Consider the following 23,982-nt stretch of genomic DNA (forward strand, 5'->3'; position numbering starts at 1 on the left):
GACACACCAAAATAAAATAATAAAAAAATTCGAATAAAAAAATAAAAAAAACAGCAACACAAAGCCAAACACACCTTAACTACCATCACTTTACTTTCTTGGAACTGACACCGTCAAATCACTTTTGGCTCATCTCCTGACACTGGTTACGTTTGATTGGACAAAGCTCTAGTGCACCGTCAGCGTCAGAGTTTAAGTCCCAGACGTAGTTAATTCCACATGTCACTTTTCTGAGATAAGTATTTAAGATTGACTAGATGCACTAATTAATGGTCATTAATTAAGCATTTAACTCTTGTTATTTATTAGTATTGTTTCTCAGTTTTAGTTATTACACGCCCATATTAAGCAACTAATTCATGTAATAAATAATTTCAGGTCAAACAGGATGATTAATTAGTTGGGAGTTTTATTACCAAATTATTAATTATATATTTAATCATCATGATATTGAAAAACGTTAATCTTTGATTTAAAGAGTTTAAAATATTGATAAATTAATTTAATTTTAGTCACATATGTGTAAAGGTAGATTAGAATTAAATTACCAAACTTTGAACTTTCCTTTTAAACACGTTTATAGTTTGGATTAGGTACAACTATAAGCTAATTTCCTCGCATCTAACATTTAATTAATTTATTTGTATATTTTCCGTTGGACGTACAAATTAGACTAAATGGATAAGCTAAAGTACAAATTTGAATGTCAATTATATAAGGTCAAATTGTCAAAATTTATCTTTTGGATAAGTCATAGTCATCAAGATGAAATAACGAGGCAAGTAAGGTTGACATACAATAAATTATATTTATGCTAAACATTATAATTATTAATCACCCGCATTTTGAGAATAAATTTAGATCATCTAAATATTAATTAGAAATATTTGGTCTCACAAACTAGGACCTTTAACAATAAAGTGTGACAAATGAAAACATTATCATAATTTTAATTAAATAAATCGTATTTATAAATGCAAAATACACGTGTCATTAATGGAACGGTTGGGACCTTTTCGGGTGCGTTTGTTTTGTTATTCATATCCATATTCTCAATCCTATTCCCAAAATACTTGTTTGTTTTATTCTTTGAGAAATATTATTTTATTTTTTAATTAATTTTAAACCCCTTAAATTTGTTAATTTAATTAAACACCCTTAGAAAAAAAAGTTTAAAAATTAACAAAAACACCCCCACCCACCCATAGTTGCCAGATTCTGGCTTAAAAACGACTAAAACTGGCCAGTAATTTGCTAATCTGGCCTTTTCCGGTCAGATCCACAGTGGATATGGTCAGAGAAGGCCAGATCTACCGTCAGCGACGGCCATATTTGTGGTTGTCGCTGACGGCCAAATCTGGCATTTTGCGATCGTTAACGACCAAATCTGACCGTAAATCTGGTCTTTTCCGGCTAAATCTGTGGTAGATCTGGCCGAAAAAGGCCATATCAATGCACGATCAGCCAGATCCGGTCGGTCTACATCGTAACACCATTTTTCGACCAAATTTCAACGGTGGTTATCGGAATCTGACACTGTGGGTGAGTAGAGGTGTTTTTTTTCATTTTACAAAATTTTTATATATTAGGTATTTAGTTAAATTACCAAACTTAAGGGGTTTTTTATTAATTTTTAAAATTTATCTCATAATACTTATCTTATTTAATTACCCAGTATTATTCACAAAATTCTATCAAAAATAATAAAACAAACTTGCTTATCAAACTTGGATATGATATATTCTTTCATTTCGTTAAGCATCATGATTCTACACTGAGCATATCCTATTATTTATTCCATCAGACGTGGACCAATGACAATGGAGGCCGCATAGTTCACAATATAGGCTCATGCGCAGCAGACCCTCTTCTGCTTCATCCAAATATTAATATTAAATTCTTTTTAATCTTATCCCTATGTATAAGAAATCTGCACAAAGGTTTCGTACAATCTGAGACATCTCCACGTGGCAAAACTTCTTTGCCTTAACAAGAAGTGGTCCAGAGAGAGGGTTTTGGTTAACTGGATATCAGCGGTGGCTACCCCGGATTACCTACCCGTCCGGTTTCGTGGCCAATAGAAAAAAGAAAAATTCAAAACATATATAATAACTAATAAGGGGTTTAAGCAATATACTTCTTTCAAGAGGCTTTTGTCCATTTTATAGAGAGAGAAAAACAGAACAAAGTAACAGAATTTCAGAGAGAGAATTTCTGTAAAACTAAACATTTAAGTCATTCATTTGAATTTGATCGTTGCTTCAGCAGGTTAGTTAGTTGAGCAATTTTCTTCTGTTGAATTTGATTGGATTTTGTGGTGAATTTTTTGTTCTGTTTTCATTTCTGAACGTTGAATCTGATCACGTGGTGAAAATCACGATGAGAACCGAAATTGAACCGTGATTGCGATCGGGATCTGACCGTGAAGTTAAGAATCTCTTGGTTGATTTTGATCACAATTTTGGTTGTTCAAGCTATGGTGATTTGGATTCGGCTTAATGAACAATTGAGTTTTGTTTTTTCGGATTTTGTTCTTTGAATTATTGTTATGACTTGTTTGACTTCAGAATTGTAATTGTTACTGCTTTTAGCATGGAATTGTTTTATGTGATTTGGACTTTTTTTAAATTTCTATTTTAAACAATTCTGTGTAGGTGATTGTATGGAGAGTTGTATCAAATTTATGCAAAAAAGAAAAATGCAGCTATTTGTTATTTTCCATTAACGTCTGATCGGGGTTTTGCGTAGGCAGTTTGACATGATGATTGGTTATTTTCTGGAAAAAATTGTTAATTGAGGATTGTTGATCATGTTCATGATTTTCTGTATGTTCATTTTGGTTTAATTTATGGATGGATCTGTTTGGTCGCTGAGAAATGGAGGGAAATGTTATAGAATAGAATGTCAACTGGCATATACGAGTGTATGTGGACACATGTTTCCAATCTTAAATGTTTAGCGTGTAGCTTATCTGTAATTCTGTTTAAAGAAATTAAGACAGGATCCATAATTCTGTTGGATCTCATTTTTTAAATCTGCGGTCCAAACTGGCAGTTAAAGTTATGACTGATACATGGTTATCTTCTGATATTACAGTGAAGCGGAATCTGGGGTGAGGCACCTTTTTGTTTGATGAATTCACATCTTTATGTTTGATGAGTTATCATTTGTATGCATTTTTGAGATATGAAGTTGAAGAAGGGGCTTGATCATGGTCTTAATGGGTTCCATGTTGCCACTATTCCTAAGGCTCCTCGATCAAACAGGGTATATATTGTTGAATTATCTATTGTTTCCTTTTCTTTACAAAAAAATTATCATTGCTTAGTGCTGAATTCTTTTCTTACTTGGTTGTTCTTCTAGAGGAGGGCTCAACTTAAGAAGACGGATGAGGATAGTGAAATCTGTGCTTTTGATTTGCTGGCTTCTTTAGCCAGAAAGTTATTGCAGGAGTCTGAAAGTTCTTCTGCTTCTAGTAATGCATCAGGAAATGATCATACTGCCAGTGGTAAAGATGCTGTTCAAGATGGATGCCAATTTCAAGATAAACCATTGAAAACAGATTGCCTTGAGCAGGGAAGCTGTGAAGGGAGTGTCGTCGTCTCTCAGTCAGCGTCACAAAATTGTGACCAGAAGTGCTCATTAAATGAGTTCCCACTTGCTGAAGATGATGACATCTTGGAACGCACTTCAAAAGTTATTGATTCTGGTTTCTCGGGCAATATAGGGGGTGATGCAATTTACAAAAGCAATATAATGAATGTGAATATTCCAAGTAAAGTGGAGGGAGGCTCCCCAAATTTTGGGGAGTCATTTTATAATGGCATGGAGAATGTACTTGAACAACAGTTGGAGACTAAAGGTATGGAGAAAGGAGGTCTGAATAGAGCTGAAACATGCAGTTCAAGGGATCCAACAGAACTGCGTGTGACGTTTCCAGCATTGATCAATTCTGACAGAGATGTCAAATTGCCATCATGCAGGAACCGTGTTTCTAATTCCCTTTATTCAAGGCATAGGAATGCCAATAAGTTAGGTGTTAGAGATGACGACGATAATTTATCTAGGACCAGCAAAATTAGCAACAAGTTAAAGGTATATAGGCCAGTGACACGTATTAGAGATCGAAGAATAAGGAAATTGCTGACATCTAAATACTGGAAAACAGCTCCAAAATTGAAGGACTTTGAACTTTCTAGAGCTGGTGAGCAGGATCTATCGTTTGATTGTACTGTTTGTTGCATCTCTTGTTGTGTGTGCATGTTTGTTGACACATGTAGTTGAAGTATATTTGCTTATTGTTATTCAGAAGACCAATTTTCATGAATTATTAATAAATTGAAATTCATTTGTTTACTTTTTAGATGGTGGAGTAAAGCCTCTACATCGCAAGAGGAAACCTTACAACAGTGAGAGGTGTCAGCGTGATGCTCTTCATAAGAGGAGGAAATTTTATGGTCACAACTCACTAGATACTTTCGATGGGGGATTCAGCAGTGAAAGTGTTACAAATTCACCTGAGAAGGGGAGGAATGGAGACAAAAGACGCTTACCCCCAATGTCCCATGGAGGTCTCCCCCTTACTCATTATCCCATCCTCTTATGTTCATCTTAAGGATTTAGGGTTTCTGGTTGCTAAAAAATCATAATTCTTCCATGCAGCAAGTGTGGTGATATCTTCAGTTGCAGGTCATCAAACATCTCTCCTCTCCAAGGATTCTAATGGTATGAAACTAGAGGGTATAATGGACTGATGTACATTACTCTTTTGATTTTTTATGTGCTTTCGTATAGAGTTCTTACGTGTATATTCCTTCGTGCAGTAAAGTTCAGCATTAAATCCTTCAAGGTTCCAGAGATTTTTGTTGAGGTCTCAGAAACTGCTACTGTTGGTTCTCTGAAGGTATTAAGAGAGACTTTATTTTTGTTCATTTTGGTGAAAATAGTCTAGATGCCTAATTCTACATTGCAGCATCTGCAGAATCATAGTTCTTTTATAAGAGAAATTTCCTATTGTATTATAGCCTGTGCAAGACTAATCAGGCTGGCTAAACTTAATTATAATGATAAGCGGCATATTATTTGTTTATGGAAAAATATGTTTGGTTTTTGTTACGCAAATGAGCTACTAAGTGGTATCCAAATCTAAATAGGTTTCTGCAGTAAATTTCTGTAGTCTTCTGAACACTGAGGTTTCTAGATTGTTTCATTTTTGTTTTGTTAAATTTTGTAGAGGACAGTAATGGATGCAGTGACTGCTATACTTGGTGGTGGACTACGTGTGGGAGTACTTCTTCATGGGAAGAAGATTAGAGATGACAACAGAACTCTGTCACAAACTGGTATTTCTTCTGAAGACAGTCTTGATACTCTGGGTTTCACTTTAGAGCCCAGTCCTGTGCAAGGCCCCCCACCTCTGTGCTGTGCTGAAGATCCTCCACTTTCGTTACCATGTGACACACCCCAACTTGCACCAAGGTAATTTGAAAGATCCTGTTCCTGAATTGGAATGTATATGCTAGTCAATTTTGCATTATTTCGAAACTTGAAAAGATCTTCAATATTTTTCATCAATGTCTAAAATTCAGCGTACATGGAAGATTTGTTTTCTTTTATGTTTATTCTCATCTTAATTCTTCACCTATCATGACCCATGTTTATTAATGTCTGTTAGATAAATAAGGATGGATCATGTTTAGATACATTAATCAGTCATTTGTTACTTAAATTGATGAATATTGCCGTGTTTACAGGTCTCCCTTGACTCCTGCTTTAGATTCAGCCATTCCTAACGCCTTACCTGACCCTCGTCCTCCAACCAGTGAAGAAAACCATGTAGAAAGTAATCATGAACCCATGACCCCCCACACTGACTTACTACCTGACACAAGTTTGTCAGATTCGAGAGCTATAGTTGCTGTTCCACCGATTAAAGTTGAGGCACTAGCTGTGGTTCCTGTGAACAATAAAATTAGGCGAACTGACATTGCACAGCGTCGAACCAGGAGACCATTTTCTGTATCAGAAGTAGAAGCACTGGTGCAGGCTGTTGAGGAACTTGGAACTGGGAGGTGTGATGTTCTCCTCTGCTGTTCTTTTCTTTATGCTTTACTTGCTTATTTCCTCCTTCGCTCAATCATGTCTTTTCATGATGTTTTGAATTAAAATGATTTACTCATAATGCAGGTGGCGTGATGTCAAATTGCGTTCTTTTGAGGATGCTGATCATCGAACTTATGTGGACTTGAAGGTTAGAAAACTTCTTCGAACTTTTTTAGTGCAGATGCCAGAGAGTTTATATGTATCTTGGATTGAAGGTTTTGACCTTTAACCAAATGATAAGACTGCAAACTTTTTTGGTTGTACTGCTTGTTAAGTTCTTTTAGTTTGACTGTTTTCTTCAATCATCCTTCTATTCTACGTGTAGAGGTGTCCGTTATTGATATTTGCTCATAATTCTCGGTTTTATGCAGGATAAATGGAAAACACTGGTTCATACTGCAAGAATAGCTCCTCAACAAAGAAGGGGAGAGCCTGTACCCCAGGAGTTGTTGGACAGAGTCTTGGCAGCCCACGCTTACTGGTCTCAGCATCAGGCAAAACAGCAAGGCAAGCATCATCCTGGAATACTGAAAATTGAAGGCCAGGCCGAGGAAGATGGAATACCTGCTATCTAATTGTGATGATGTAAAAAGAAAGGTAAATTGTGGACAGGAACAGTGAAAACGAAAACTGTACAAAATTTATTCAAAATTATGTAATATTCTCACACTTACATGATTCATGGCCGGCTTTTGTAAATGATTTGGTGAAAATAAGATCATTCTAACCAAACTCACAGTTTTAATTGATTCAATTGCTGTAATTCATATTTGTTGAACTTTTGAGGAATGAAGAACTAGAACAGCTAATGTAGTTTTACATTCTTTCATCTAATACTTCATTTCTAGATTCATTCTTTTATTTTAAACAACATTCTATGCAGCCATTTCTGTTAAAACTAAATTTGCTTTCAATCTTTAACCAAGTCAATTTGATTAAATCTTAACATTTAAGGATGAATTCTCTTTGAAGACGAAACTAAAGGAATTTGGCAGTCGTGGAGGTTAAAGCCAAGGTTGGTTGGCTAGTTGAGACTTGAGAAAGGGAAGTTAGTTTGCCGGTGCTGGTAGGTGTATTGTATATAGTTGGTTCCCAGCACGTTACAGCAAGCGAATTGGGGAAAAGTCAATTAGTTCGTTGGTTAGTTTCTTGTGAAATCCGTTTCTGCTTCTGCCTCGCATGAATCAAATCGATTATTATTATACAATAAGCAAAGGCAACAACTATAGCTGTTTATGCACGCTACCCATCTACTGTATAGCATGTGCCTACGCACATGCGATTCTCCTAGATCCAGATCTAGAGTTTTTTATTTTTAAAATCAGATGAATTTGAGAGGGTACCAAATCACAAGATTTAAGCCCAACTATAGGCAAGTCTTATTGGGCTTAACTCTACAGCATATCACCGGGGTGGATTTGGGCTGGCTTCGAGAATATGGACCCCGGCTGGGTTTGTCTCGTCAGTCTTAAGTTGTACAATCAAACAACTCATCCGCCCTCTTGATTCAACACACACGTGCACGTTATTTCTTCAAAGAGTAATACTACACATATATCATTTTCATACAACATTATGTGACAAGATATGATTAACTAATTTAAAGTTAAAATTAAACTTTTACCCAATCATATCTTGTCACATAATGTTGTATGGGAAATATTGTATAAAAATGATGTATGTGTAGTATTATTATTCTTCAAAAGGGTAATGCTATGGGTACTAATGGATTCTATAAATTAGTGTACTAACTTAAAGCATAGTATGGGTATCATGCGCATAGTACAGATACTATGTGTGATTTTAACAAAGATTAGTACATTGGTTAGTAAAATCCGTTAGTACGTACAGTATTATTCTTCTTCAAAATTTGCACTGGACCAAATAAATGTGTACGTTGAAGAAGCTTACCACCCAATTCTTCCAATCATAATGTTAATTTATTTTAGGAAAATAATACAGTCCGTCACCGAAAGGAGTACACCGAATTTATACATCGAATAACATGGCACAATTCTGACCATTCAATAATTAATATTAATCAACAATTAGGATTACGTTATATCATTTGATGCATGAATTTGGTGTGCTCATTTCGATGACTATAGTATTATTCTTTATTTTATGTCCATTCATTTTTCTTTTTGTTTATCATGAAATGTTCTAGAGGAAAGCATGTGACTTATTGAAGACAATGACTTGACAATGAATTTAAGAATGGACCCATCCAAAAATGTGACACAACTCTACCCATATAACTGCTAGAATTTCGTACAAACCCCACTTCCTTTTTTGTTTTATACGCACTATAATGTGAACACATTTAATTTAGTCCACATTTTTCCTCCCATTTGAGCTATTTTCTTCTAGATTTGAAGAACAAATTGAAGTCCAAAAGACCCTTTGTGTCTTAATTTGGAAATAGACTTGGTTCATATTCAAATTTTGACATCACTTATATATATCTATCCATATTTATAGTAAAAACAAGTACATATTAGATGATTAAGCAGTGAGAGGATTAGCATGGACTTTTAATTCTTTAATCTTGTCTTTACATAGATACACTTTTTAAAAGATTCTTTATTGTTGGGTGTTCAATAATATTGTGATGAACCTCCTTAATTATTACGCTAACCTTTGGGGTCACCCATTACCATATTAAATTAATTATATAATGTAAAATTCATAATTATAAGAAGAAAAAATGAAGCTAATTGAATTATATATAAAAAAAAAAAAATCCCATAAAAGGTTGGAGTTTATCTAATATTAATTAAAAAAAAATTATATTTAAAGTGATCAAACTTTTAGTTTAGTCTCTAAATTAATCGAGAAATGTTAGATGTATAAAAAAAAGTCTTTATACGTGGTAATTACCGCACCATCAGTTTAACATCAATCTCCTCCTCTTTTTTTACGATAATGTGACAGTTAATTTTGTTAATTTCACATCATCTTGTACGAAAGTCTTTGGAGAAGTTTTTGTTAATTTCTCCGACCAATCACGTATTAGTCTAAACTACTTGGGTTAGATGCTATCGAAACACTGGACGGCTGAGATTTCTCCACCTCGTCATCGTCATGACAACATTTCTTTTCGTTTCATTTCATCGTCTGTCATATTTAACTTAAAACTTCATGACCAAATCATAACTATTCAAACACTCACCGAAGCAGCGAGATTTGATATGCCTCTCTCGGGCAAGGTACTTCATCTATAAACTCTGAGGTTCATGTGTTTCTGTGAAGTTGAAAACTCTCTTTTTTTACATCTTTCACGTTGTCAAGTTCTTGTTTTGAGTCTCTAGATAGAAGTCGCAGGTGTTCCTTTTGTTGCCGAAGCTCCTTCTTTGTATGCGTTTTGACTTGTTGGTGTTTGAAAGTTTTCAACTTTTTGGTTCTAGTTTATTGTCTTTTTTACAAAATAGATGGTCATGGATCATGAGTTGAGAGGATACAATGGTTCTGTGAATCAATACGGGCTTAATGATGAGACCCTTTTGACCTTACCCAATCAGAATCTTGGTAATGGATTCAAAGTTAATGATGGTTTTGTTAGCTTTGAAGATATGCAGTTTTTGTTACCTGATCCAATTCCTGATAATCCAACACCACCCTCTTCGTTTGTGTCTCAAGAGGGAAATTCACATGATCAGGATTATGATTTTAATGATGTAGTTCTTAGGTACATAAATGATATGCTTATGGAAGAGGACATTGGAGAGAAGGCCTGTATGTTTCAAGAGTCTTCAGCAGCTCTTCAAGCTGCTGAGAGGTCTTTGTATGAGCTTCTTGGGGAGAAGTATCCTCCTTCACCCAAATTTGACCCGAAAATTCATGTTGATCAAAACCATGAAAGCCTAGGTGTAAATCATGATTTGGAGTTTTCATGCTTTAACAATAGTATTGGAAATACTAATAGTGATGGCTTGGTGGATCATGGATGGAATTGTGATTTGGGTGAGTATACGGGTTCAAATTTAGCTTCTCAGACGTCTGATGGCTCGGGGAACAGCGGTGGTAATGTAGCTGATGGGTTTGTGGATTCCCCGGTGAGTACTCTTAATATATCCCAAATATTTAGCAATAGTGAGTCTCTGATGCAACTTAGGAAAGGGTTTGAGGAGGCGAGTAAGTTTCTACCTAATGGGAATTCCTAGATCACTCCTGTGGAAAATAACGGATTGTCATCTAAAGAGCCAAATGAAGAACCTAGGAATGTGGTAGATAAGGTGGGCAGGAAGCCCGAGAATGGGTGCTCTCCTGATGGTTCACGAGGAAGGAAGAATCCTTACAGTGATGATGTCAATTTAGAGAGTGGGAGAAATAATAAGCAGTCAGCAGTTTATACCGAATCAACAGTGAGTCAAGAAATGTTTGATATTGTATTGCTAAGTCCTAAAGAGAGTGAATCTCAGATTCGTAAAGCTTTGCAGAATGGGATGAGCAAGAATGTGCAGCATAGTAGACAACCAAAAGGGCCTAATGGTGGTAAGGGCCGTGGAAAGAAGCATGGAGCTAAAAAGGATGTGGTTGATTTGAGAAATCTGCTGACCCTTTGTGCACAAGCTGTTGCAGCCAATGATAGAAGGAATGCAGATGAGCTACTGAAGAAAATTAGACAGCACTCGTCTTCTACGGGGGATGGAATGCAGAGAATGGCCCATATATTTGCTGATGGACTTGAGGCACGCTTGGCTGGTGCTGGAACCAAGGTTTACAATAATCTTATCAACTTGCGAGCTGCATCAGCTGCTGATGTCTTGAAAGCGTACCATCTGTTTCTTGCTGCTTGTCCATTTCGGAAGCTCTCAAATTTCTTCTCAAACAAAACAATTATGAATTTAGCTGAGAAAGCAACAACACTTCACATAATAGATTTTGGTATTATGTATGGTTTCCAATGGCCATGCCTCATACAGCGTCTTTCGTCTAGGCAAGGGGGACCTCCTAGACTTCGGATAACTGGGATTGAACTCCCACAACCAGGTTTCCGACCAGCGGAAAGGGTTGAGGAGACAGGTCGCCGCTTGGAAAAGTATGCAGAAACTTTTAATGTTCCATTTGAATTCAATGCAATTGCGCAAAAGTGGGACACAATTCAAGTTGAGGATCTCAAGATTGAGAGTGGTGAAGTGCTTGTCGTAAACTGTTTGTATCGCCTTAAAAATCTGCTTGATGAGACTGTGGTTGCAGAGGCTCCAAGGGATACTGTTTTAAACCTGATCAGGAAGATACATCCTGATGTTTTCATACAAGGGATTGTGAATGGAGCCTACAGTGCTCCCTTCTTTATCACTAGATTCAGAGAGGCTGTCTTCTTTTTCTCAACTTTGTTTGACATGTTTGAAACCATTTTGCCTCGTGATATTCCAGAGCGGATGCTGATGGAGAGAGAGCTATTGGGGCGAGAGGCAATGAATGTCATTGCATGTGAGGATGCAGAGAGGATTGAAAGACCAGAAACTTTCAAGCAGTGGCAGTACCGGACCAGGAGGGCTGGGTTTACTCAGCTCCCGCTGAATAAGGAAATAATGAAGATGGCCAAGGAAAGAGTGGAAGCATACTACCACAAGGATTTTGTAATTGACGAAGATGGCCGGTGGTTGCTTCAGGGCTGGAAGGGCCGAATTGTTTTTGCACTCTCGTCTTGGAAGCCAACTTGTTAAATGCATGTTCACCATCACTCATTGAAGGCATGATTGTGGGATTCTCCCCACATTGCAGCCTGAGGTACTAATATTTATGTTTAAAATCCTTCTTTTCATTACCTTGTATGCAATGTTGAACAACTTAATATTAATAGTTATATCTATTGTATTGGCTGGGAAGGTTATGGCAGCGGAATCTCGGAAGCTGATTCATTTCATTCTGCAAAATTTAGTCCCAATTCAATGGCAGTAATCGACTCTGTCAGAAACGACGCAGAATGCTTCATGTTATATATTTTGCATTGGCACTTCCTGTTTCTGAAACCATAACTATATGTATATGCTTCTGAGGGAAATCTACAGACACCAGGCAGCTTCAGGATGTCAAAAGCTTGGAGAAATGCAAACCTCTTGAAAGCACTGTACTTAGTTAATCCTAGCAGTTTGTATCAGTAGCACTGTAAACGATTTTGAAAAAAGTTAATAAGAATAGTTATTTGTTGTTTTAGATTTTTCTTTTTCTTTAGCTTTACATTTAAAACTATTTTGGTTTTGAGGATTTAAGAGTTAAACACAAACTGAATGCATTACCATCATTTATGAGTTAAAACAAATGTCAAAGGGGATTCATTCTTGTTAAAGAAAAGGACCCATCACCTTTATCTATCTCTATTCTCTAGCACATGCATGATTGGTGTATTCTAGAGTGTCGGTGTTTGTCTCTTTAGTTGAAAATTTTGGTGGCTACGGTTTCTCCTCATGTTTGCTGACCAAGTGAGTATTATTATTTGTACTAAATATGTGTTTGAGCCTTTTAGGTATAGCGTAAAAGGAGCAATTTGAGCCAGGAGTTTGATTGGAGTATACTAGAATCAAGAATTGTTGGTGTTTTTAAAAAACAAGAAAATTTTTGAACCATACAAAAGAATTGAGTCATACCTTGTTCAATAATCTAGTACGAGATAACCTTCAAATAGTGGAGATGGTCAACTGTATAACTGTCTATATTGCATTTGCTTTATGTCATGGGTTACGTAAATGGCTCAACCTCATTGACTTCTATGTTTTTAATTAGGGTTTAGTATAATGCTACAAATTAGTGTTAGTTGTGGCAAGATTAGTGGAATAATTAATTAAATAATACAACCCTATTAATGTTATGTAATGCAATAACTAATTGGTATTTTACAACCCTATACAGGAAGTTTGACATATTTTCATTAGTTTATACAAGGGGAGATCTAGTTGGGTTTGACTCCGAGCTTTGCGTGCATTTATGCATAACCACATTGATTGTACTATGAATACCATTTAATATGCCTTTCACTACTTTTAGTCAAGATTAATCCCAATTGGACAATTTATTTCAAACTGACAAATTTCCAATCATTTTTGCTAATTAATTGGAATCCATATATTGGAGGGCTTGGATTCAAGTTTCAACACATAAATATATATTCTCTCAATTTTTTTTTTGGCAAGTATTGAATAGGGACTAGGGATGGCAATGGGCCAAGTATTTTCGGGTACCCAACTCGGCCTATCTCAAAAAGGTCAGGTTTTACCTGGTGTTAGCGGACTTGGGTTTGAGATTGATTTTAAGGTCTGCCCCCAGGTACGGGTCGGGCATGGGTATGTCTTCAATCCTGGCCCGACAATTTTATTATTAATTTTACTAAATTACCCTTATACTATATATCTAATTACATAATTATCCTACATATATAAAAAAATATTTGAAATTTATTAATATTTGGTGAGTATTAAAAAATAAATTAATATTTAAAACTGTTTCTAAAATTAAAAATATAAAAAAAATTAAAATTTATTAATATTTAAAAAATCACATTATAAAAATAGGCGGACTTAGGCCATGACTGAGATTACAAAAAGCATGTTGAGCCGGGCTTGGGCTTTACCCGTCATCCTTGTGACAGGCTCGGGCCGAGACTGGGCCTTTGTCATGGGGTCAGGCTCGGGCCGAGACTGGGCCTTTGTCATGGGGTCAGGCTTGGGCCTGGGCCAAGGGGTACTCGATCCCAGCCCAGCCTATTGCCATCTCTAATAGGGACAAACAATATAAAGTATATATATAAAGGTGATTGGGTCCGGGTACCCACCCTTTTTCCAAAGAACCGGAACCGATCGGTTCCAAGTAACAGGGAGAATTACAAATACCCCCTACTATGCACAAAAATGACAAATATACCTTGTGAAAATTACAAATACACTTCCAACAATTTACAAAAATTACAAATACTCTCTGGGCACCTGGACCTTGGTTCCAATTCTAGTTCCTAGTTCCGGTTTCGATTCTTGAAGTGGTGGAACTGGAACAAGAATTGGAACCGCAAAGTACCAGTTCCATCAAATTTGGAACTAAAACCGACCCTTTCCATGCCGGTTCCAGTTTCGATTTCGGGTATCCACTGGTTCCGTTTTTACTTGGATTTCTTATTCACCCCTATATATATTATATTTTTCATATTAACAAAAACTTAAAAGCATTTAAATTTAAATTTTAAACAAATATCATATAATATAAAAATAAGAATTCTGGAAATACCCATTTGCAATTGCACCTCAAATGAAAAGGAGCATCTATAGTTGGTGGATTAATTAGTAAAATAAAGATTTATTATTAAGTAATATGAACCTAGAACTAGAATTATTCCCAATGATCCATTATCGTCCACTCCGGTTTAGGATAGCTACTTTTTACCCATCCGACCCGACCCCGATCGAATCCAAATCCAAACCCCGGGATTCTAATATAATTTTGTAAATTTTATTTATAATAAAACAAAAAACAAAATGAAGCAAAACCCCTCGAATCCTTGAACAGAGAGCAGGGTTTAAGGTGAGGTGAGAGAGATGAGCGGTGCAGGAGCACCGGACTTCTTCTACAGAGAGGCTCAACGCCTTGGCTACGTTGCTCGCTCTGCTTTTAAGGTTTATAGTTCATTTTCCTTTCCATTTATTTATTTATTTTACATTAATTTCACTTGTTGTTGTCTTTATGTCTTTCAATATCAGCTCCTTCAAATACAAAAGCAACACAAGCTCATCAAACCAGGCTCTTCAGTTCTTGATCTCGGCTGCGCCCCGGGTGCTTGGCTTCAGGTTTTTTTTTTTGTCCGCTTTGGACTCTCCATAATCTCTCTATCTCTTCACCATTCATGCTGTTATGTTTTTTTTTTTTTTTTTTTTTAAGATTTTTTTTTTTCTTATATCTTTTTGAACGAATTATAGGTAGCTTGCCAGAGCTTGGGACCACTAAAAAATGGTGGGACTGTTGTGGGCATTGATATTAAGGTGTTAATTTTATTAAAGTTTTGCCATTTTCCTTGTGCAATTGAACAATTTGATCAAAGTTTTTGTTTTCAGTGAAAAGAATTGATTTTTGACATGTGGGATATGCAGAGCAGAAGGTGAAGGTTCCTTCTCTTCACTGTGATGCAAGGGTTCAAACTTTTTCAGCAGATGTATTGAATCTGCCCAAAACTCAAGTTAGGGCGCTCTCCCCTAAGGTATTTTGATGATCAATTTGTTTGTCAGTTTAGTTGTCTTCAAATTGTTTGTCAGTATGCTAAATCTTTTGATAAATATCATTCTCAATAAATATTCTATAGCAGGTATTTAAGAGTTTCATTAATATGTCAGCATCACATTGCTTATTGTTTATGTTTATGGTTCAACCTATATGAATGTCCATACAATCTCATTATCTCTCTATCTTTCTTCTTTTCAATTATAGCAACACCAATTTTCCTATATGTGCAAAGTGTATAGGATTATCTCTTACAATAATAAAAAGTAACTGATCTTATAAACTGGTTGCATAAAATTACATCCTTTATGCTTTTGATTTAAAATTTCGTGGATTATTTTTGAATGATTAATCTACATCCTTATTACAAGGCAATTACATATTTTGTTTCTTTTAAATACCAAGGTTTAATGTAAAAGGAATTTTGGGCACGGTTTTATGTTAAATGGGAGTGGCATCATAACCTTTGAATCAAAGCTATGTACTGGAAGTATGACCAAAGGAATTTCAAATGTGTACTTGAGCCTTCAATAGTTAAGTCTAAGTTTTGGTGTGTCCTTACTCTTATGGTTTCAATGTCACTCCATATGAATTTTGTATCTCTGCAGTGTGTTCATATTNCTGATCTTATAAACTGGTTGCATAAAATTACATCCTTTATGCTTTTGATTTAAAATTTCGTGGATTATTTTTGAATGATTAATCTACATCCTTATTACAAGGCAATTACATATTTTGTTTCTTTTAAATACCAAGGTTTAATGTAAAAGGAATTTTGGGCACGGTTTTATGTTAAATGGGAGTGGCATCATAACCTTTGAATCAAAGCTATGTACTGGAAGTATGACCAAAGGAATTTCAAATGTGTACTTGAGCCTTCAATAGTTAAGTCTAAATTTTGGTGTGTCCTTACTCTTATGGTTTCAATGTCACTCCATATGAATTTTGTATCTCTGCAGTGTGTTCATATTGCAGTGTTTTTCCTCATTTCCATTATGCTGGGGTGACCTTATCTGGTAAATTAATTCTCTTTCTCATGTTAACACAATTTTGCTTCTATATGAATTTGTGCAGCAAAAAGGGTTTTCTGTGATACTCTCAGATATGTGTCCCTCAGTTTCTGGAATTACTACTAAAGATGCAGCTTTATCTGCTGAGTTAGGGATGCGAGCACTTGATTTGGCTGTTGGTCGGGCTGCCTCAGCTCATCCAGTTGATGATCGAGGGGAGGAACATCCAAATGATTTAAATTCTGATCCAGATGAAAATGGTGTATTGAAACCAGGTGGACACCTTGTCATTAAGCTTCTAGAGAGTGAGGATGTTAAAGGTGAGAATTTACTTCAACAAACAGTTAATATATCGAAGAGGTCATGCATATTTATTATATATCATTTTCTTTGGGCTGTTGCAGAATTTAACCAGATTTGCAAACCACTCTTCAGAAAGGCATCATGGTTGCGACCTAAAGCTACAAGATCATCATCCAGAGAGATTTATTTAATTTGCCAAGGTTTACAGTCATAGGGTAGATTCAGCAATTGAAGTGAGCAACATGCACCTGGCAATGCGAAAATGAATAGGCCATATTATCGGAAAAAAAAGATGAGTACTTTCCGCTGTATTCAGTCATTGTAATATTTGTTGCATTATAAAAACATTCGAAGCAGGCATATGTTATAGAATATGTTAAGTTGTAGAATCTGTTCAGGATATTCATTCAACTTTTTATTCTATGGAATACTGGTGCTCTTTCATACAGACTAATCATATGCTTGAAATCACATTTATACTTTCTTTTTCCTGGTTAGACCACTTTACAGACCTCTCAACTGTAAACACTTGAAAATATACAACGTGAAAACCAATCAAATAAACAGACATACCAAGCCCTCTCAACTGGTGCTCTTTCATACAGACAAACCATATGCTTGAAATCTGTTACATTTACACTTTCTTTTTCCTGGTTAGACCACTTTACAAACCTCTCAACTCTAAACACTTGAAATTACACAAAGTGAAAACCAATTAAATAAAAAGACATACCAAGCCCTCATAACATTTATGGTTGTAGCTGCTTCTATACTTTTTTGGTATCTCCACATGCAAACTAATTTACAATATAATATATATATATATATTGGCCAAGAGTTTGTTATCGGATATGGGTCCGTCCTAATGACCAAAGACTAGTATCTTTGACTGGTGCCTGGAAACATAAAGAGAAGAAAAAGGCTCCATTAGGAGAGCAACAAAAGCTATATTATTCAGAGAATTGACTTTTATCGAAATGCCATAAACTTACAGGTGCTTTCATGGATGGGAAGATGTTCCAGAAGCGCAAAGTCTCATCCCCTGCTCCAGTCACTATTGTCTGCAGGATAACATAAAATTGGACTTTAAGATTTTCTAATACAGGAACTTTACAAATGAATCTAAAAGAGAATTATATAAAAGGATTAATCACTGAAGAAAGATTACCAACCTGTCCATCAGGTGACGTTGCAAGATATAGTACTCGCAAACTATGGCCAGTTAGAGTTGCAACCTATCATAATAAAAAATGGTGGTTATTATGTTACATTAGATAGCTTGTTTTATAGTTTTTCAAATGTCTGCACAGAAACATGATAAGTAGCATGGACTGATCTCAGTTGCTATATGAATCCCTCAAAATCTAGTTTTTCAAATGTACTTCATTAGACAAAATTGTACATACCTTTGCCATTGATGGATACTTCCACACCATAATCTGATTCTGGGAATATCCGTGAGTGCTCACAAGCTCATTCACATTTTTACTCCATGCTAGATTGCATACCTGCAAGTAACATAATATGAGTGAGCATGGTGTTCATTGGCACACACAGCACTAAATCTATTTATGCAAGAGAATTTCACTCTTGCTAAACACTGTGCAAAGCAACACTCCTGTAAAAATATGCATGTCAAAAATATTATTAACCTGGCTCCCAGTGTCAACACTATTTAACTGATGACCATTGGCAGTGTTCCAGAAGCGAATACACCGATCAGCAGTTCCTCCTCCAGAAGCAAGAAGGCCACTCTGATGGGGTGACCAAGCAATGGCCTTCACTGCAGCTGTATGTTCTGTCAATTTCAGAATTGGTTGCTGAGAATGTAGGTTCCAGACCAGGAGCTAATACAACAGCAGCACACACCACATTAAATTAGTATTGCTATCACTAGTAGTAGAACTGTAAAGATAAATAAATATGAACCTATTAACACATATGAACTGATTTTATTACCTGATTATCATTTCCACCAGATGCAAGCTCCCTGTCATCATGGGACCATTTCAGCCCACATACCTGTGAGATCATATAGAAGGTTAAGGCAGCTGTGTTTCTTATGAATTGAAATAAACTTGTTTAATTTCTTTTTCATCATTGTGTCCAATAAGCTTTACCTCAGATTTGTGTCCAACAAGCTTGCCAATGAAATCACTTGAAACACGAAGATCGTGCTGAAGTATGTTTCGGTCTCTACTTCCCGATGATAGTATGCGCGAATTCCACGCCAAGACTCCAGCTCTTGTTTGATGGCCACCAAAAGTTCTTACCCTTTTGCACTGTGCACCATCCCATACCTGTGAAACAGGCCAAAAGTGCTCAACAAAAATCTTGTTTAACAAATAAATGTCATATGCAGAAAACATGATATGAGAGAAACAATTAGTTACCTGAACTTGACCAAGAGTTGTACCAATTGATATATATGAACCTTCCCGAGTCCATTGGACAGAACACACACTGTCACTAGGCCCCAAGTCACACAATTTTGTTACCTGAAAATAAGATCATGTTGAATTTTAGCAAACCCATTCGACGCTTTTCAACGGCAACTAAAAAGAATTAGAGATACAGTGGTAAAAGATTTTGCGATAACTCAGCCCTTCTATTTGTTATAACTATACTAGTAAACTTACTTTGCTATTTGATGCTGTCCATAGATAAACACAAGTGCCCAACCCAACAGCAAGTACATTTTGTGATGACCAATCCACCAGGTTTAAATAGAAGTCATCTTGAAGAGATGGAGCATCCAAAACCTGCAACCATTGACTTTCAATTACCAACCATGTTTTAAGTTTTTTCTACCAACATATTTCTGCTGCCTATAAATTCTTTCAATCTTAGAGGATTCATCTGTAAGGTTCTCTTCAAAACAAAACTTCCTCTTAACCGATACACACTTTTAATACGTTTAACACAAAGTTTTAATTTCATCTTCAAATTGATGCTTAAATCCTGAACTGAAATCAACATAAAAGCAGTAGCAAATATCATAAAACAGGCCTCACTTACCTTGTGTGGTGTTTTAGGAACTTTTCTTGGCAGCTTAGGCGGAGTAGAGGTCTCACTAGAAAAGCCATTATCATGCCCCAAGATTGAAGGCGAGTAAGGAGAATTAGGCCCAGGAGAATGGTCAGTTTTAAACCTCAACATATTCTTGCTAGGACTCATTGGCGAGCCTTTACCTGCAGGAGAAGAAACAGAAACAAAATCAGCCCCAAAAAGCTCAGACTTTAACAATCTATTATAAGCCTCATTCCCTCCTTCTTTAACAGGCGATTCTTTCTCAATGAGCTCAAAAGTATGCAATCTTGAAGAAGATCTGCACGGAATGAATCTATCACTGCAAGTTGATGATCTTGATGAAGGTGATGATAGGTTCGATATTGTGCGAAAAGAACCCGAAAAATCAAGTTTCAGAGAAGTCTCGTTCATTCCAGCTGGGAGATTAAGCCCAGATTTTTTCGTTTGAGGAGAATCCATTTCTGTGAGCTTTTTTGGATATTTTCTCTTTGCTTCTTGGAGTTGATAGAGGAAGTGGGTATGTTTGTTTCTTAAGAAAATGAGAGGTAGAAGATGGGAAAAGGCCTCTCTCTGCAAGCAAAGAGAGGGCTTTTCAAGAGAGCTTGGTTTTGTAAAGAGCAAGATTTGCAACGGTCAAATTTTGTGAAATGGCAAAGTAGGGCATAAAGGAGCGGTCTTTTATACGTTTAAACAAGGAAAGCTTGTATTTGTTTCGTTATATACAATAATATTCTAACGGTCAATTTCATAAATCAAAGCTGTCAGTTGATTTATTTTTGCCAAGTAATGTAAAATCGAAAATAGCCGTAGTATATTCACAATCTTATTTACTTATTATTTTAATGCAATTGGATGGATGTCTCTGAAAACATAACATATTATATTGTAAATTAATGGAAAGTTCCATTTAATTCTTTAATACCCATATGATTTTTCCTGCTTCTGACCTCCATTTGGACGATATTTTATATGTCAAAATCATAACGAAAATCAGATTACCCACTTCATCCACAAGGTTTGAGTGAGAAACATATATGTGGCAGCCATCTATCCATTTATAAAAGCTAAAATAGTATTCAAATTATATCATCAGAATGGCAGCAATCTGAATGAGCTGCCGGAGAATCCAACATTTTTGGTCTTAAATATAACTAATTTTTAATTGCTATCTCATGTCACGAGATGATTGACAAGTGGGAAGAGCAACTGATTATAATGTATACCGCAGCTGATACCTACGAAGCCAGTCCTCACCCTTCTCATAATAATCCATTCTAGTAAATGTTTGTTCTGTAAACTGCAACTTAGCAGCATATAAGAAGCACCCCGCCATGCATCAAGAACTGGATCTAATGCTCTAACCACGTTTATGGGTGCCCCACAAGTCGAATCATTCGAATTCCTGCTTCTAAGCGCTCACCCATACCAGGGAAAAGACAGCATCCACCAGTCATGAAATTGAACTTGTCAATCTTTGTTCCAGATCTTCGTCCTTCGATGGTATCTTCTTATTGATACCCCCGCCATCTCGTCTAACCCTACCTGATCAATTCCAACCAAGTTGGGATAAAAAAATTTCAGGGCAGCGAAACTTTCACCCCAAGAACATTTGGAAATCTTCCTTGGTAAGAGGACGGAGCCGTGGTGCCTCGGCAGCAGATTGTGGAAGTACTAATTCTTGCTGGGAACAAATTTTGGGTCTATCTCCTGCCACATTGAAGATTGATGATTAGAAATTATTGGTATTGAAAAATTCAGACAAAAAATATGTCAGAAAAATTCAGAGCTCCTCATTACATATTAGGATAAAACTGACCTGCAGCCTAGAAGAGACGCGGGCCAGCTCAGCTTCATCGCTTCTGCTCCCTCGTCATCATCGTCATTATCTCTGCTCATCAGTTTGTAGAGTTGCCAATCTTCATCTTTTGCACCAAAAGTGTCCTCACCCTTCCCTCTATCAAAGGCAGCCGTGTTAAGAGGCGCATCCTTTCCCTGGGCAGCATTCAATCTCTCAACACGGCCCACCCCTCCAGATGTATTATTTCCATTTGTGTGGCTCCCGTTGGTCTTAAGTCGTTTTGCTGGTCAATTCTCTCAGAAAGCTCTTTGTACTTAGCCCGCATTTGCTCAGCATAAAGTTCGGGTTCTCTCTACATCAAAAGAAAGAGACAAGTTATTATTATTATTTTGGGGAGAGGGGCTTGGTGTGAAATGTGAACATGAGATTGGCACATACAAGCGTCTTTCTTCATCTTCTTGATTTTTTCTTTCTCGTTCCAATCCCTCTTCAACACGTTTCTGTTAGCTCGCTGGCGCCCCTCAGTTTGGTTTTAAGAAAATCTGTCTCCTTCTCCTTAAGCTGTATAGAGACCATAGCCAAGAGTAATTTTATTACTAAGGAGAAAATCAAACGAGGGGGAGGCAGGTAGCAATGTAGTTCTTTGCAAATGCGCAATAGCACACTCATACTAAGCATCCTAACACTTCATAATAAAACCTATTGCAATGATTATGCACTTTTCTTCATTTCTTTAGTTTTGGTTCTTTGGGATTGAGTACCTGCTCAGGGTCAGCATGTTGTCAGGAATTTGAAAGAGGATACTTTTCATTCATAGAAGCTTCTGTCTTCTCCTCAACTTCAGCTTGTTCACTCTTTGGTTCACCTTTAGCTTTTCGTAACGATTGTGTTACTTTTGCAAGGGAAGATTCTATTTCCTGCTTGGAGACATAGCCGATGGCTGAAAGGAATGATGAATGTCATTCGCTTCCACTTGTTCAAGTTGCCGTAAAAGAAACTCCAAACCATGCAATTCATTTTCCAGTTCATTATCCTAGAAGACCTCTTTGCTTCAGCCATCTCTCGCAAACGTTGCCCTTGCTCTCTTTGATAGCTGCCTTTCTTGCAATCTCTTCTTCTGAAGGAGGTCCTCAGTTGGTGGTGGGAACCCATGGGAGCTGCCAACACCTGGTCTTATCCTCAGCTTCTTTGGTCCCTTTCTGTCAAAACGACTGCATCAGTTACCTTCATATGTAGAAGGAAAGAGTGGAAGGAGAGAAGAACCAAGGACATTACCTGAAACAGTCGAGCTTCTGAAAATAATCTGGTGCAATGTAACAATGCTCCATTTTCAGGTCTTCAACCTTCTCCCATGTAAGCTCAGCCCTATTTAAGCATTTCAAAAACACGATTAAAGCTTTGTACAGTCGGTTCAAATAATCAATGCCAAACCAAGCTGAATTTACACTCACATATGATGAGGGTATTTAGAGAAAGAAGTTGTTTCAAGTAATCAGTGACATGGTACCAATATTAGTTCGGCAGGAACCTCTGTAAACGGCCTCCTCCAACAAACTGTGAGTCAAGGAGACATGTATTATTACATCAAAGTTCAATTGTGACAATATTCTATAATTTTAGTAATAATCTATTCTGGAAACACATATACAAACAGTACCACAATATGGACCCAAAAATAACATAGGGTTCCAGATAAACTTGTTATTGTTAATTACACAACTGCAACAAATTTAGCAGTGGTAAAAATTTGAATAACAAGGTTACTTACACTAAAGGACATGTTGACATATATGTACATACGCAGAGTGAGCATGCACGAGGAGGGAATCATTTTGAAGTCACCTTGCTAGGTTTACACAGCATCAAACCTCTAAAAGGATTCTTCCCAAATGAAAAATCAGATCATTGCATATGCTATCACTTAATGATGATGCAAACTGAGACTTAATAGAGAAGATCCAAGCACCATCCAATTATAATATCATTTATATCATGACCAGCAGCTATACATGCTCCTCCAGATAACCACCGCCCCCTAGTACCCATAGGCGTCAACAGGGCCAATCTCTAACAACATTATCCCATATTGCAGGTTGGGCGCAACTTACTGGACGCCACACACTGTGGACGTCCAGTGAATAATCAGGAGCCCCAGAGCAGCCTATCTGACCATCTGCACCACAACTCCCTGTTGCTCTGGCACTTGTACTCTATAGCTGAATCGCCGCGTGCAAGCCAAAGCCTGCCACCGAGTGTACGCAGACATGCAGAGCAAAGATTAGGCTTATGCTTTATGTACATTAAGACACACACATTAAGAGACATTTCCGCACCACCGAGAATCTATCCACGAGGATTCGAGCATTGACAGCCATCCCAAACTCAAGGTTAGTTCTCCATGCAACAGCTATGCCTATTGAGATGCACTAATCTTAGCACATTTGAATCCCACGATCCCCGACCAGAAAGTTTAGCATAAAGTAAGAACGATTGTGTTTGATTCTGTGCTTTACTATTGATGACACTAGCCATAAG

General features: G+C 36.7%; 4 protein-coding genes and 1 pseudogene across 5 annotated transcripts; 3 read left to right on the plus strand and 2 right to left on the minus strand.

Annotated features, from left to right (window-relative positions):
- Positions 1-2,136: 2,136 nt before the first annotated feature.
- LOC116109133 (telomere repeat-binding protein 4-like) lies at positions 2,137-6,925 on the plus strand. 2 transcript variants are annotated; one of them, XM_031395360.1, is made up of 11 exons: positions 2,137-2,268; positions 2,655-2,923; positions 3,097-3,267; positions 3,364-4,204; positions 4,365-4,571; positions 4,663-4,725; positions 4,824-4,903; positions 5,234-5,478; positions 5,754-6,071; positions 6,187-6,250; positions 6,474-6,925. In XM_031395360.1, exons 3-11 carry the CDS (start codon positions 3,187-3,189, stop codon positions 6,675-6,677), a joined length of 2,103 nt encoding a protein of 700 aa, XP_031251220.1. In that variant the 5' UTR covers positions 2,137-2,268; positions 2,655-2,923; positions 3,097-3,186; the 3' UTR covers positions 6,678-6,925. The 2 variants fall into 2 exon arrangements, with proteins under 2 accessions (XP_031251220.1, XP_031251219.1); XM_031395359.1 differs by lacking the exon at positions 2,655-2,923.
- A 2,273-nt stretch (positions 6,926-9,198) lies between these two features.
- LOC116109132 (scarecrow-like protein 9) lies at positions 9,199-12,242 on the plus strand. Its single transcript, XM_031395358.1, is given in 2 exon segments — positions 9,199-11,838; positions 11,938-12,242. A coding segment is annotated over 1 exon segment (2,241 nt). The 5' UTR covers positions 9,199-9,533; the 3' UTR covers positions 11,775-11,838; positions 11,938-12,242.
- A 2,329-nt stretch (positions 12,243-14,571) lies between these two features.
- On the plus strand, positions 14,572-17,008 carry LOC116109149 (ribosomal RNA large subunit methyltransferase E-like). The gene is made up of 6 exons (XM_031395378.1): positions 14,572-14,708; positions 14,793-14,879; positions 15,009-15,071; positions 15,185-15,286; positions 16,381-16,636; positions 16,721-17,008. The coding sequence occupies exons 1-6, from the start codon at positions 14,631-14,633 to the stop codon at positions 16,831-16,833; spliced, it is 699 nt and encodes a 232-aa protein (XP_031251238.1). The 5' UTR covers positions 14,572-14,630; the 3' UTR covers positions 16,834-17,008.
- A 36-nt stretch (positions 17,009-17,044) lies between these two features.
- LOC116109148 (protein FIZZY-RELATED 3-like) lies at positions 17,045-20,286 on the minus strand. The gene is made up of 10 exons (XM_031395377.1): positions 19,638-20,286; positions 19,259-19,381; positions 19,013-19,117; positions 18,740-18,919; positions 18,579-18,641; positions 18,272-18,466; positions 18,026-18,127; positions 17,792-17,854; positions 17,612-17,680; positions 17,045-17,515 (listed from the first exon to the last, which is right to left on the minus strand). The coding sequence occupies exons 1-10, from the start codon at positions 20,106-20,108 to the stop codon at positions 17,462-17,464; spliced, it is 1,425 nt and encodes a 474-aa protein (XP_031251237.1). The 5' UTR covers positions 20,109-20,286; the 3' UTR covers positions 17,045-17,461.
- A 520-nt stretch (positions 20,287-20,806) lies between these two features.
- Positions 20,807-23,772, minus strand: LOC116109140 (annotated as a pseudogene).
- Between the last annotated feature and the right edge of the window lie 210 nt (positions 23,773-23,982).

This window comes from Pistacia vera, unplaced genomic scaffold, assembly GCF_008641045.1.
Source record: "Pistacia vera cultivar Batoury unplaced genomic scaffold, PisVer_v2 Contig572, whole genome shotgun sequence".
Lineage (NCBI taxonomy): Eukaryota > Viridiplantae > Streptophyta > Magnoliopsida > Sapindales > Anacardiaceae > Pistacia > Pistacia vera.

What these genes read in the sequence shown, in the direction of transcription:
- LOC116109133 (XM_031395360.1), top strand. Translation starts at nt 3,187, where the DNA reads ATGAAGTTGAAGAAGGGGCTTGATCATGGTCTTAATGGGTTCCATGTT. An exon ending in CCTCTCCAAGGATTCTAATG is followed by an intron (nt 4,726 to 4,823) that starts GTATGAAACTAG and finishes TCCTTCGTGCAG; the next exon opens with TAAAGTTCAGCATTAAATCC. An exon ending in CTACTGTTGGTTCTCTGAAG is followed by an intron (nt 4,904 to 5,233) that starts GTATTAAGAGAG and finishes TAAATTTTGTAG; the next exon opens with AGGACAGTAATGGATGCAGT.
- LOC116109149 (XM_031395378.1), top strand. Translation starts at nt 14,631, where the DNA reads ATGAGCGGTGCAGGAGCACCGGACTTCTTCTACAGAGAGGCTCAACGC. An exon ending in CCCCGGGTGCTTGGCTTCAG is followed by an intron (nt 14,880 to 15,008) that starts GTTTTTTTTTTT and finishes AACGAATTATAG; the next exon opens with GTAGCTTGCCAGAGCTTGGG. An exon ending in TTAGGGCGCTCTCCCCTAAG is followed by an intron (nt 15,287 to 16,380) that starts GTATTTTGATGA and finishes GAATTTGTGCAG; the next exon opens with CAAAAAGGGTTTTCTGTGAT.
- LOC116109148 (XM_031395377.1), bottom strand. Translation starts at nt 20,108, where the DNA reads ATGGATTCTCCTCAAACGAAAAAATCTGGGCTTAATCTCCCAGCTGGA. An exon ending in CAACTCTTGGTCAAGTTCAG is followed by an intron (nt 18,920 to 19,012) that starts GTAACTAATTGT and finishes CCTGTTTCACAG; the next exon opens with GTATGGGATGGTGCACAGTG. An exon ending in GTGTTGACACTGGGAGCCAG is followed by an intron (nt 18,128 to 18,271) that starts GTTAATAATATT and finishes TGTTACTTGCAG; the next exon opens with GTATGCAATCTAGCATGGAG.